This window comes from Oreochromis niloticus, linkage group LG3, assembly GCF_001858045.2.
Source record: "Oreochromis niloticus isolate F11D_XX linkage group LG3, O_niloticus_UMD_NMBU, whole genome shotgun sequence".
Taxonomy (NCBI): domain Eukaryota; kingdom Metazoa; phylum Chordata; class Actinopteri; order Cichliformes; family Cichlidae; genus Oreochromis; species Oreochromis niloticus.
The window spans coordinates 31,876,574-31,891,159 of record NC_031967.2 but is presented as its reverse complement, the minus strand read 5'-3'; the positions used below and the strand labels follow the sequence as shown (position 1 = coordinate 31,891,159).

General features: G+C 41.5%; 1 protein-coding gene across 2 annotated transcripts in view; it reads left to right on the top strand.

The window, feature by feature from the left end:
• The first annotated feature begins 8,043 nt into the window (after window positions 1-8,043).
• shroom4 (shroom family member 4) overlaps window positions 8,044-14,586 on the top strand; it is a 105,032-nt gene continuing 98,489 nt past the window's right edge. Inside the window, exons 1-2 of one of the 2 annotated variants that reach the window (XM_025904374.1) lie at window positions 8,198-8,332; window positions 9,705-9,862. Coding sequence is in view for 1 of the 2 variants with exons in the window: in XM_019353139.2 (XP_019208684.1) it covers window positions 8,210-8,332 (123 nt within the window). In the remaining variant the exon portion in view is untranslated. Of the gene's footprint in view, window positions 8,333-9,704; window positions 9,863-14,586 lie in introns of both variants that reach the window. The other variant, XM_019353139.2, reaches the window with a different exon arrangement.

Genomic DNA, 14,586 nt, shown 5'->3' with positions numbered 1-14,586 from the left:
ATATTGATGAGTCAGAGTCAGACATTTGATCCAGAGACAAATTCAAGGGCTGAAAATGAAACAAACACTAAGTGCAAAAGTCTGCAGCTGTTCAACTGGAGACTTGACGCAGTTCTGAAATGAACAACCTAAGACCAGACGTAAACATGTTTACAGCCTGGTATCAAATGTGCCATTAGGTGGAGCCAAAGTGAAGCTACAAACGCAGTCCCTACAGGGGTGTGTATGTGTTTGTGAACAGGAAATTACTGAGCATGTTTCGTCTTTCTAGGTTTTATATTACAAAATGAAAATGAAACTGTTTTATCTTCCAGTTGTGTTTCAAAGTCAAATTAAAAGTTGAATATGTTTCAAACATTTTAATGTGATCTCCTTTAGGTAATTAATTAGAAGCATATATTAAATTGTTTTGTCTCTGTTGTTTTAATTATTATTGAATCCAATTACACTTAACAAAAATATAAACGCAACACTTTCGTTTTTGCTCCCATTTTCCATGAACTCAAAGATCTGAAACATTTTCTACATACACAAATGGCTCATTACTCTCAAACAGAGATGGGCAGTAACGCGTTACTTGTAACGCGTTACTGTAATCTGATTACTTTTTTCAAGTAACGAGTAATGTAAGGGATTACTATTGCAAAAACGGTAATTAGATTACCGTTACTTTCCCGTAGGAACGCTGCGTTACTGCGTTACTAAAACCGTGATTTTTTGCGAGAACGTCTCATGACAGTGACGTAAGCGAGTGCGACGTTCGTGACAACAGCTGTCTGCAGATCATGCAGCGTTTAAAGCGTGGAAGTACTGACCTTATTTTGAGTTTGATTCCATAAAAAGTGACAAAAACATTAGTGTCCGTTGTGCGTGGGAAGAAAACTTCTTTTTACAGCGAAAAAACCCCTAAACTTCCAAGCAAGCACCGAGTGTACTACGACGTAATGTGAAATTCACAGAGAAACTCGCGGATTCTTCCACTGACCGCTGCGGCACACCTGCACCAGGGTAAACCTCCTCCGCCTACCCCAGTCCTGCTTTACAGGTGAAAATAGAGCAACAGGACCGCTAGTCTTTGATTTTATTTATTTTCTGCTGTGTTTTACTTGCATCTATTTGAAAGAGTGAGTGTAAACACAAAAATATATTTTATTTTATGTGCTGGAATGTGCAGAAAATAGGTTTAAATGTTAAACAAATTTCTTCCAGTCAGAGAATGTTGCATATAATTTAATTTTTGCTTGATGCATAAAGTTAAAAGATTAAAACTAATAAAACAAGTTTTAAAAAGAGACTTTTCCATTTGATTACATTTTGTATGATGAATTATGCAGAAAAAGTAGAATTGGGCTGAAAGATCTATCGCTTTATCACCTATTCAGGTTGTAAATCGTGTTTTTAAAAAGTAACTAAGTAACTAAGTAATTGATTACTTTTGAAAATAAGTAATCAGTAAAGTAACGGGATTACTTTTGGGGGGAAGTAATCAGTAATTAGTAACTGATTACTTTTTTCAAGTAACTTGACCAACACTGCTCTCAAATATTGTTCACAAATCTCTCTAAATCTGTGTTAGTGAGCATTTCTCCTTTGCCGAGATAATCCGTCACACCTCACAGGTGTGGCATATCAAGGTGCTGATTAGACAGCATGAATATTGCACAGGTGTGCCTTAGACTGCCCACAATAAAAGGCCACTCTGAAATGTGCAGTTTGGTCACACAGCACAATGCCACAGATGTTGCAACTTTTGAAGGAGTGTACAATTGGCATGCTGACTGCAGGAATGTCTACCAGAGCTGTTGCCCATTGCTGTTACCATAAGCAGTCTCCAAAGGTGTTTCATAGAATTTGGTAGTACATCCAACCGGCCTCAAAACCACAGACCACGTGTAACCACACCAACCCAGGACCCTCACAACCAGCATGGTCACTTCCAGGATCATCTGAGACCAGACACCCAGACAACTGCAGCAGCAATCGATTTGCATAACCAAAGAATTTCTGCAGAAACTGTCAGGAAACTGTGCCAGAGAAGCTCATCTGCATGCTTGTTGTCCTCATCGAGGTCTGGACCTGACTGCAGTTTGTTGTCGTAACTGACTTGAGTAGGCAAATACTCACATTTAGTGGCATCTGGCATGTTGGAGAGGCGTTCTGTTCACTGATGAGTTCTGGTTTTCACTGTTCAGAGCAGATGGCCGACAGCGTGTGTGGTGTCATGTGGGTAAGTGGTTTGCTGATGTCAGTGCTGAGTATTGAGTGGCCAATTGGGGGGGGGTTCTGGTATGGGCAGGCGTATGTTATAGAAAACAAACACAGGTTTCTGGCACTTTGAATGCACAGAGATACCATGACAAGATCCTGAGGCCCGTTGTTGTGCCATTCACCCGCAATCAGCTTTGAATGTAAGAATTTTGTAAATGAAATAATAAGGCTTGTTATTGTTAGACAAAAGCAGTCTGTGCACAAGTTTAAACATAACATTCTATCTGGGTTCAGGTGGCGGAGGCAGCAGTCTGACCAGAGAAACCCAGACTTCCCTCACCCCACCACCTCCTCAAGCTCATTTGCAGGGAAACGGAGACATTCCCAAGCCACCCAAGAGATGTTAATCTTGTCAGCAAGCTCTGGGGCTTCCTCCTGGCAGGGGATGCCAGGAATACCTCACATTGGCGCTTCCAGGAGTTCTAGTAGTCAGATGCCTGAACCACCTCAACTGGCTCCTTCAGTTGTGGAGGAACAGCAGCTGTACTCTGAGCCCCTGTTCTCACTGTATCTCAAAGAGCGAGACTCATAGCCTTGGCCAAAGACTCATAGCCTTGGCTAGCCTAGCCTACATTGAAGAGGTACACCAGAGAGATAGAAGGCAGGAGAATAAACCAGTTGTTCTCCACAGCACCAGCCAAGGTGTACTCTCAGCTGCAGGGGAACAATATGAGAACGGCACCACCAAGGCTGGAGACGGAGCAATACTGGAAGTGTTTATTGTTTATTTATAAGGAACCTCATTAGCTTCCACAACAGTGGTTGCTAGTCTTCCTGGGGCCCAAACCATCAAATAAAATATCACACAATAAAGTGGATGCAAAATATCCACATAATTTGGCTCTTACATCCACAGTGAGGTTTTAAAATTGTGAAACTATGAGCATATAAATATAAATAACACTGAGACAAAATACACAAATTTCCATTACAAATGGCATTGATCTCTTACAATAATTACAATAATTAAAAGCTGTGTAAATAGGCTTTTAAGGGATTTTTGAAATTATGAATAGTAGCCAATTCTCTAATTGCATAAGGCAACTTATTCCACTTAAAAGATGCTCTAAATATAACAGTTTTTCAAAGAGAGAGAGAGAGAGAGATACATATACATGTATGTATGTATGTATGTATGTATGTATGTATATATATATGTATATATATATATATATATATATATATATTACACACTTCTATGCGAGGAAAATCTGATTAGATGACATCCTGTCTCTGTTTGAGCCTCAAATGCTAATCCCACTAGAATCAAAATAAATGAAAGAAACACGCACTATAAACCATCTCCACTTCTTTCGCCTTGTGTTTTTTTTTTAAAAACTTGACCTCACATGAAAGCAGCACTTACCACCAAACCAAATATTCCAGCTCAGAGTTTCTTAGAATAAAACAAGGCCGAGAGGAATCTGACCAAAACGAAGTCCTCGTGGTCTGGATGAAAGGTGGGATGTCTGGGCATGCCCACATCTGTTGTCTCCGTCTTCTTTGATTCTCTATCACTTCTCCTTCGTTTGTTCTTTCTATTGAAACACAAAGATAGACACTCATACACACACGTGTAGTTAAATGCATTGCAATTTGGTGACATTCCACAGCTGTGATTATCTATAGTCCAATCATTTCTGTCTGCAGGGAGAGTGTGGGAAAACTTCAGGCTACAGGGAGCAGACTGGAGACGGGAGCATGGCTGCGAGATCAGGCAAGAGCGCATTTGTACAAAATAATTGTTTCTTTTTAAGTTAAAATACAGAAACTCTGCAGAATACAGTTTGAAGTTGGGAAAGCACGTCATTTCATGTCAACAGACACTGCGGTTCGTGACTTTTATACTATTTGTGATATTTTGGGTGAATTAATGACCAGATATGAACAAATAATATAACTTCTTGATGCATTCTCAATCATCCAGGAAAGTAAATCTCCAAAAGTTGAATCTGTTCATCTGGACGTAGCGTTTTGTGGGAGAAACGTTTCGTCACTCATCCAAGTGACTTCTTCAGTCTCAGCTGACTGCAGGTTTCCCCAAACCTTATAAACAGTACATTTGCATAATGACTGAAACCAGCCCACTGAAGGAACAATGGGCTGTGAGGTCAGTTCCTAATCATAATTATGCAAATTCCCATGACCACTGATCAGCAATCACTGACCAAAACCCACTGATCAAAGAACACTGATCAATGGCCATGAGTACCATTCACAGAGAGTTGGGGAATGGCTGAAATCACAGCATTGTAAGATGGCGAAAGATGTACCCAGTTATCCCAGCTGGACCTTTGTCAAAGCTGGAAAGGCACCTAAAGAAAGCTCCAGCCGATCCAGGAGAGAAGGACAACCGCTGCCCAAGCGAAAACCTGTAGTGATCCCATATGTGTCAGGAGTATCGGAACAGTTGAGATGCATTTTTTCTAAACACCGGGTCTCTGTGGCTTTCAAACCGCAAAACACGCTGTGCCAAAAACTGGTCCACCCCAAGGATCGGGTCCCCCGACACAAACAGAGTAACATAGTGTACGCTGTTAAGTGCCAGGAGGATTGCCAGGATTTATACATCGGGGAAACCAAACAACCTCTGGCGAAGCGGATGGCACAACACAGAAGAGCTACCTCGTCAGGCCAGGACTCTGCAGTCTATTTACACCTACAGGCCAGTGGACACTCTTTCAAGGATGAGGATGTACACATCCTGGACAGGGAGGAACGCTGGTTTGAGCGCGGAGTCAAGGAGGGCATTTACGTGAAAAGTGAAAGACCATCTCTGAATCGAGGAGGGGGCCTAAGGGTACATCTGTCACCATCTTACAATGCTGTGATTTCAGCCATTCCCCAACTCTCTGTGAATGGTACTCATGGCCATTGATCAGTGTTCTTTGATCAGTGGGTTTTGGTCAGTGATTGCTGATCAATGGTCATGAGAATTTGCATAATTATGATTAAGGAACTGACCTCCCAGCCCAATGTTCCTTCAGTGGGCTGGTTTCAGTCATTATGCAAATGTACTGTTTATAAGATTGGGGAAACCTGCAGTCAGCTGAGACTGAAGAAGTCACTTGGATGAGTGACGAAACGTTTCTCCCCCAAAACGCTACGTCCAGATGAACAGATTCAACTTTTGGAGAAATAATATAACTGCATAATACATTTTATGTGTTGGAGCTACCAGTTTTGATAGCATGTACACTGAAAACCCTGAAAGAATACTGTACAGTGTACTATTTTAAAATTAAATACATTTTTTTCTTTTTTAAAAATATTTTTTGACCACAGATTCAATTTTTGCAATTGACCATACACAGAAATTCTCAAACGTCTGCAGGAAAAAAGATAATGTACTGCCAAAAAATTACAAGAACATTTTCTGTCAATTTTTTATACAACCTTTGTTTTTTTTTCTTTTTTGCTGTGTAGTTATTTTCACCATGTGTGATACCTTATGTAAGAAACTTTGGGGATTATTTGAGAGCACAATTATTGTCTGGGTATGGTGTCAATGAGGAATAAAAGTATCTAAATGCAGTTAATTAGTATAGTTTTACCCTTCACTTAACTTATACTTAACATGTCAGACATTTTTCATGCCTTTTAGTGGCCTCTTTGGCTGTTTTCATCGCTTCGTATGTTATCTGTTAGATATTTTTAATACATCTGACTCAAACTAACACCCCAAGACACATGGGAACATGTTTATTACATTCACAATAACTGTTTATGTATAATATGCTCATTTCAACCTTTAGATGTGTAGTTAGGTGTACTTTCCCCCAGGCAGAGCTAGAGTAGCTAACTGCCTTCTCTGAGTCTTCATGCTAGACTAGGATTTAAACCAATGTCCATGTGTGACATTTTTTTCAAGACACACTTTAACAAGATGTTAAACAAGATGCGGTGTGTTTTTCTTACACCACACCTTTGACTGGTGGTGTTTTCTCGATTGATTGTGTCTTAGTACAGCTGTTATATAAGAAGACTGGCAAGAATTTAGAAATATGCGGGATGTGATATGAAATGTTATTGTTGGCCTGCAAGCCAGCATAATTAGGTGCTCGTGTAGGTCTGCAGAGCTTCAGGGTGGAGGGTGGAAAGTCTTTGTTTTGATAGGTATAGAAGTCTGTGAACAGAGTTAAGATCTTTTCATAACAAGCCAGACTTGGATGTTACATCTTCAGCATTTGAGACTGAGCAGGAGTGTCTGTATGTCTGTCAGCATAATGCAGAAACACAACGGATAACCTGTAAGTGTGTTTAAAGTGCACTCAGAGATTCCTTTCATAACTTCAAATGACTGATGACTGAAAATAGTTTCCTCCAGCTGCAGATAAGAGAGCTTTTCAATATCTGGATTGAGTGCTAATTCACACTTTTCCCATTCCTTTAGTAAGCTCCGCCTCAACGGGAACAAGATTGTAAATTATAATGTGCAACTTTTTATACACTAAAACAGAGAAAAGAGTAGTTTATTACACATTGGCAGTTTATCAAATTATTTAAAAAAAACATATTTAACTATAAAAAAATTTCATTAAATGCAATGTATATTAATAAAATAAATAATGCATATGATTAAAAATTTACTTTATTAAATTAAATATATATTTATTAAAATAAATAGAACTTTATTAAAATATCTCAAATGTTTCCAGCAATGTCCAGACCACATAAATGAATCTTTTATAAAAATTTTATATTCACTTCATTATGGTATAAAAGATGGTTTATTATGTCACTCACCTGCCTGTGACTTTCCTCTCACATTGAGCAACTTTACATGTCACTTGAATGAGTGACGAAACGTTTCTCCCGCTAAAAACGCTGCATTCAGATGAACAAAATCAACTTTATGGGATTCCTTGGCTAGTAAATCAAGACAAATTGAACTTAGAGACGTCTGTACTTTTTCTGTCTTTCTCAATATTTGCTAAACAAAAGTGTTTTACAGTTTAACCCCCCCCCCCCCCCAAAAAAAACCAAGCAGCTTGGTTGAAAGCCACATCCTCTATGGCAAAACAAACATTTATAGGCAGAAAACATATATATTTGTAGTAATCTTATTAACATAGTCCTTAATAAGTAGTGATTTCACTTGATATGGCTAAAATCTGCTCTTCAGAGGCCTGCAGTATTAAGTTATAGAGCAAAATTATAGTGAAGCAGCTCTCTTGCATTAAATCATGCAATTATATGTGGAGATGGCGGGTTAAAATGAGCTGATAGTTTTCGCAGCGGATCTCCTGTTTCAAATAAAAGACCAGGACTCTCCTCTCGTTCTGCTGCTTACCGCCTGATGCTGTTAACAATACAGCGGTGGGCGCCCTCACAACTCCTGCCTCTTTGGCACATCGTATTGGAAGATACTTCCGAAAGCCGCTCTCTCATTGGCTGAGCTTTCCATCGATCAAATCGATGCGTTTGGCTAGTGGAAGAAGTGCCCGCCTACCTCGCGTTGTAAAAGTTTTCCCAAAGTTTGTTGCCGTGGGAATTTTGTGAATATTAGACCGGAAATAGGTTGTGTGGATATAAAAATAAAATGTAATTTAATGGGAAATTTTCGCGTTAAAAGCCAAGTATATGAGGTGGTATTACCAAAAGATGATTGTGATACGTTATAACACAAACCTACCATTATAGCATTCGACTAGAAGTCACTTTGCGGTCATTTTAAACACTTTAACCGGAAGTAGAAAGCGACATGTCACTGTAACTGTTGCTAACTTTGAGCCCCGCGTTAAAACTTTCTGCCCTCCCCCTTTTGGACTCACTCCCTCCGTCCTTCTTGCTCAGCCAATCCATCCGTTCCTCGTTGATGTTACAGCGGTGATGGAGAAGCAGGGGAACCGCCACCGGCGCCGCTAACCTCAGTAACAACACAGAGAGCAGGACGAAGAAAACGAGAGGGATAACGGATACACGGAGCGGAGGGAGAAGGATGGAAACCGTGGAGCAGCTCGTCTCCTTCCACCACATTCAGGTCCAGTTGAGCGGGGGCGCGCCTTGGGGGTTCACGTTGAAAGGAGGGCTAGAGCACGGCGAGCCGCTCATCATCACCAAAGTGAGTGACCATAACAACTGACAGCGTATATACGTGTGTTTGTGTGTGAAAACTCCCCGTTTGGACGCGCTGAAAGTGTGTGTAAAGTCGCTTATGCTGCACTGTGTTAAATGCACGCTGCGTTCTGTGAAGTTTTCTGCACAGATTTAGACCCTTGGCTTGTTACTTGCATGCCAGTGCACTCTCATTGGATGTAGGAATTGGATTTCATAAGGATGTGGCTGTTGCAACAGGCCTGACCCAACAGAGCAGCGGTTGTGGTGGTTATTGTCGCAGGTCTGTGTAGCTGCTCCCTGGGTTGCTGGTTTGAACTTTCCACTGAAGTGATTGTGCACAGCTTAGTTTAAAGTCCTCTTTCTGTGAAGAAAATAAAAAAACCCAAGTGATTCTCCAAGGCTAAAGCAGATATCCGGTGCTGGTTGATGTTTGTCAGCTGTCACTGTCTTTGATTCCCCCCCAACACACACACACACACACACACACACACACACAGAGTGTAATGCCACTGTGCTTTCAAACCTGGAGGTCAAAGGTTCCTGCCAGGGGTGCTAAAAGTGGTTCTCAGGGGGGATCCTGGACGAAAGGAGACTGTTCATCTTTCTGTTACGTCATTTAATTTGAGGTGAAGACGCCCAAGTGTTGACAGACGTCATACTTGAGGTGACTTGGCCTGGGCCATAAATAATCCAGCGTGAGGCTGTTTGTATGATGTAGGAATCCTTGTAAATGAAATCCTGTGATTCTCTGTGCTCATTGCATGTTCCTCACATGGTTTCTAAGATGCTTTTACTTGAGTTTGCACCGGTGCGGTGTGATGTTGTGTCCGCACAGATTCAAGAAGGCATCTAAAAGTATTTGGTTGCATTCCTGCATCCACAACTTGTGATATAGCCTCAGCTTAAATCACAATATTTTAAGGAAGTTTGCTACTGTGATATTTATGAGGATATTTGTATGTTTTTACAAACAAACAAAATAAAGGGCATTTTATCTTTTTTAATTTATTGCCCCGCCAGCAGCAGCAGTATGATATACAGTGATCCATCCATCCATCCATCCATCCATCCAAAGTCAGATCGCAGTAGCAGCAGGATATTCCATACATCCTTCTACCCTCCTAAACTTTCCAGTTGCTCCTGGCAGATCCTAAAGCGTTCTCAGGCCTGACAAGCGATATATAATCTCTCCAGTGGGTCTACCTCAGGATCTCCTCCCAGTTGGGTGTCGCCAGAGAAAAGAAAACCTCTAAAAAGGAGGCATCCTAACCAGCTGGCTCCTTTTTGACACGCCCTCTGGATATCTCTAAGGCTTAGCCCAGCCACCCTATGAGGAGGAAACTAATTTCTGCGTTACTCTCTTGGTCAATACTCAGACTTCATGATCCTCGGTTGGGGTTGGAACGAAGACGGCCTTTTGGCTCAGCTCTCTTACTGCTGCAGCAGTCCACTATGATGTCTGGTTTACTGCTGACACTGTGACAATCCGCCGGTCCACCTTCCCATCCCAAGATGTAGAAAGCTACTCTGTAAGGTTTGTGCACTGAAAGCTAATCAGCTAAGTTGAGACAGTTTAATCCATTTGCTTAGTCTTACGCACAGAACAACAGTTGCCTTTTTTCTCCAAAGCACTGGTCCCCTCTGAAGAGTCTTAATGCACTACAGAATCTATTACTCTGTGCTGTCAAGTAAGATGAACGAAAATGTGTAATAAATGGTGGCGGGCTGCATCATTGCCGAGAAACGCCACCTATCTGAAAGAGATGTTCAGCAAGCTAAAAACAACAGTTTTACCTTCAGGCTTTCAGATGCTGACGTGACCTCATGCTGCGAGATCAAGTCGCTTGGTGGGGGCAAGGTTTCCTCCCAGCCTCTCTTCTCACAGTTTGATGCCACGGGTGGTGAGCCGGTAGAACCGAGGAGGGCGTCTTTGAATTACTGCAAGCAATTATTGCTGTGTGTTCTGCTGGGGGTGGTCCGTGCATAAGTAGGACATGCAACCTCTGCTCCCAGTGCCTCTCGTGCTCGCTCTCTCTGTCTCTTTCCCACTCTGTTGAGAAGTCGCAGCAGTGGTAGTGGTGTAAATGTTGGCTGGTGTGCGTCTAAATTGACCACAGCGGGGGAATGGAAAAGCCTGGCTCAGTCATCTGGAAACACAGTAACATAGCCCCTGGGAAAATGTGACTGAGACCGCTAAAGGAGATAAAAATCAAAACTGGGCTCTGTGGCTGTTTTGTGTCCGGTGGCAAGCTGAAACTCACACACAGATGGACACACAATAAAATCAGCTCGGAAGGTGAGTGACGGACAAGGAAGTGTGGTGCTGCAATGTGTTTGGGGTGTTTAATGATTAAGTGTTAAGTCCTTGAAGGAAAGGGGAGAAGGGCAGGCAGAGCGAAGGTAAAGCTGAGGTGTGTGAAAGGCGTGAGTGTGGAATGTGTTTTAGGGTCAGGGAGGGCCTGCACACAGAGCGTTACGGTGTCTGTGTGGACCACAGATTTAGAGGGATGAGCACTGTGTGAGCCTGTGACTTTCTTTATCTTATCTATTTACTGTCTACAGATTTCTGTTTTACAAAATAATCTTAAGTCAAGGTCCCATTCCAGCTTTCTAAGATTGATACCAGCCTGTGTTGTGATTGTGCTTTAGTACAAAGCAGCAGGTTACAGGTTGATAAATGAAGCCAATGCATAAAGACAAAAACCGCAATTCTTCTAGTGGCCACTTGAGGCTGCTTTGAAAATGTATAAATCGCCATAGACTCCCATGTTAAAATGGAGCAGAGATAAGTAGGTCAACAGCCTCATGTGAAAAACAATTTGATCTTTATTGCTAGTTTCTTCCCTTGTAAGAATTCTGAAGGGGTGATTTGTTCTTTTTATTAACGCCACTTAGGTTTTGTTGAGGCTTAAAAGTTATTGATCAACTTTGCTGAACTCAACCTCTCTGTGGCATTTTAATGAAATTACCTGACAAATAATGTGCCCTGCTGCGTTGTGCATGGTGCAACTCTGGTGATCTGCTGCACAACCAGATCCAGAAGCAGGTGGAGAGCTGGGACTCGTGCTACACTGAGTTCACTGCTGGCTCCATGACGTATGAAGCGGGATTCTCATCTGTAGCATCAGAGGCTCACTGGAGCAGAACAAGGGCCGGGGTAGTCAGCTACAGTCCGGGATGGTGGAGTTAAAGTTCGTCCGTGGGTTGAGGAACTTGGCGGCGAGGCAGCTGATCATTGATTTGATATATGATGTCAAAAAGTCAAGCATGGGCGCACCTTCTTTCATTTTGCTTGCTTATATGCTGAATGCCATTGTCCCCCACTATCCTCAGCTCCCGCTCGGGGTGAGATCCCAAGGCACTCCCAGGTCAGATGAGATAGGTAATCCCTCAGGCATGTATAGGTTATGACAGAATATCTCTATTTAACAAGCAGTTAATGAAAAATGAGTGAGGCAACAATAGGTCATTAAATCATTGTTTGTTTCAGTCAGATCCAGCACACTTCTTACAGGCTTCTAACATTTAAAAAGTTCCCTTTTCTCAGGATTTATCCCTGAAAAGCTTTAATGTGGATACAAGTGTCATTCAGCAGTGTGTCTTTATGGAGCAGCCTGGTGCCCTTTTCACAGTGTCTGTGTTTTGAAGAATGTGTGTGTGCTGCAGGAGGGGGAGGGTTGGCTTCTCCAGTCTGAGACAGCAGAGGGATGTAAGCCATTTGGTCAACATTTCACCAGGAGCATAACTAATTGCTACTCTCTGTGGGTGTGTGTCTGTGTGTGTGTGTGTGTGTGTGTGTATGGCTTTCCTACACACATTTCCCAGACTGGAATTCTATGGTGTCCTTTCAGCCAGTGATCAGCTGTGTGATGACACGGTGAGTTTGAGGTTTTGTTTAAAGTTGGTCGGTCACTCGTTGGCTTTGCTGCTCGCTCAGCCGTTCAGCGACTCGGTCTTTGAGCCTCTTACTAGTGCTTTTCAGCCAGTCGGTCAGTCGAGACGTAAACATGCTTTGGTGAAAATAGAGGTGAGGAAAGAAGAGTCATGGTGCATATGGGAAAACCTAAAGGCGAGTCAAAAGCAATTTATTAGTTTGTTTTTACATCTTCATGTGTTTAATTGGGGCCATGGCACCGATGGTGATGGTTTATTGCTATGTAGGTAAGTAAATCAGATTTTTGAGAGCCTATAGCTCAATAAAGGCTTGCGTGTTTAGATTTGGATGAGACCCAAAGGGGACCTGTTTGTCTCTCTATCTGGAATCAGACTTGCAACCTTTTGCTTGTCAAGCGAATGTGTAAACCACTAGGCTATCGCTATAGCTCAATGACGTAGAGGAAAATGGTGAAATTAAATAAAAACTTAATAAGTGATAAAATGCCATGTAAAAAGCTCAACATACTACAGTAAGGAGTGAAAATACGAACAAAGTAAATAGAGGTATTTTAGTTTGAAGCTGGAAAATGTCCTCCATGTGGTAGGTGAGCTGAATCGGTGTGCCAGAGAGGAAGGAAAAACAAAAACTTGAACGGTTAAAAGCCTTTTCACCACCTCATTATTTTAATCTTTCCACTCGACTTTTAAAATAAATACAAAGCCCGTGAAGAGGTCTTAAATTAGCACCTGTTGGCTGCGGACATGATTTAACTTGGCGCACTTCAATGGTGCACAGAAGAGAGAGTACAAGAAGGCCCGCCAAGTCTTCGACAAACACACTGGTTATCCATTAAGGCGATGTATTTACCACAATAAAAATCCAACATCAGACACTTTTTCAAACTTTTTAACATGTTGACAGAGCATCGATTTAATGCCAAGCTTTGTTTTTCAGGTATTTTGAAATATTGCTTTTCAAACTTAAAGAAATTTCCTGCCACACGTCATAGTTTCCTGAGAAATGTAATAATAAAAATTCAGTTAGCGGAGATTAAACTGAGTAAAAACACATAGAACGCAGCCAAAGAAGCATGAACTTTATGTGCAAATGGTGGAAACTCCTACTTACAGTCACACAGGTGTGTTTTAGGGTGACGTATCATTAAAAGCCCTACTGGTTGTCAGACACGTATGTTGTGTGACATTTGTTATGTCCTTTGTGGTTTTGGAAGACTAAGTGATGAGTTCCTTTCATTGTTGTGTTTGACAGAGCAGCTGCCGCGGTGCTGTCAGCTCGCTTTCATGTGTGGTTTTATGATCTACTGCGAGCTCTCTGCTGTTTCTGTCTCTGTGCCTCCTCAACAGTTTTTTTTTTAAGCTGTTCTGTGGTCTCTGACCGTGAGACGACGCTCCAACGGGATCGTTGCACATCTAAAAGAAATCCATCTTTGGCTTTAAAGATCTTGCTTTGGTCACAGTTTGAGGGGCGGTTTTAAGTTATAGTGACTAATTGAGTCTTTTTGCATACAGCACGGTAATTGGTTATGCTCAGAATTAAATTAAATGGCTCATGTTTTCAACTCTGCTGAGGTTTTTAGATGGATACCAGTTGCCCATGTTACTGCTGTACTTTTTTTCCCACCGAAGCTCTCGCAGACCCGACATGTTTGCTATCTAGAACATCTCAGACTGCATTGTGCAACTTAGCATTTTTACCCAAATGCCTCCAAATTTTGACCTTGTATGAGGTGCTCCATTGCAGACTGTGTGACTGGGGTGTCAAACTCATTTCACATTGTGAGCCAAATACAGACCACTTTGATCTTAAATAAGCCAGACCAGTGAAACTCTCCTTTCTGTCAGTGCAAAGAAGATTAACTACACATTCAATGCCTGAGAAATCTGAATGTTACAAAAGGAAGGGCAACAGTTCATCTGTTTTTTTTTTATGTGATAAAGAAATCCTGCTGGAGAAATAAATCTCTCAGCACGACTCTTTGGGCTTAAATTATAAGAAACTTTTTTTTTGTACAGAAAATTTTTTGTAAAAACTTTTTGTAATTTAACTTTTTTCTGTAAAAAAAATTCTTCTATAAAAACAGAAATTTCTATAGCAGATAGTGAACAAACATGAACTTTACTATTATTTAATTATTTATCTGCTACTTAATTATTTTGGTGTCATATGTTCGTGGGAGAGGTCTTTATCAGTTGGAAAATACAGTTAAATGGACGCCCTCTTTCACATTTTCCAGACCTGTCCAGTGGGCCGGATTGGAGCCTCTGCCGGGCCGATTCTCAACCCCAGATCTGGTTTAGGTATTTTGTGACAAACTGACTTTTCTATGTCTCCCATTGGATTACGCTTTATTTATGGCAGTG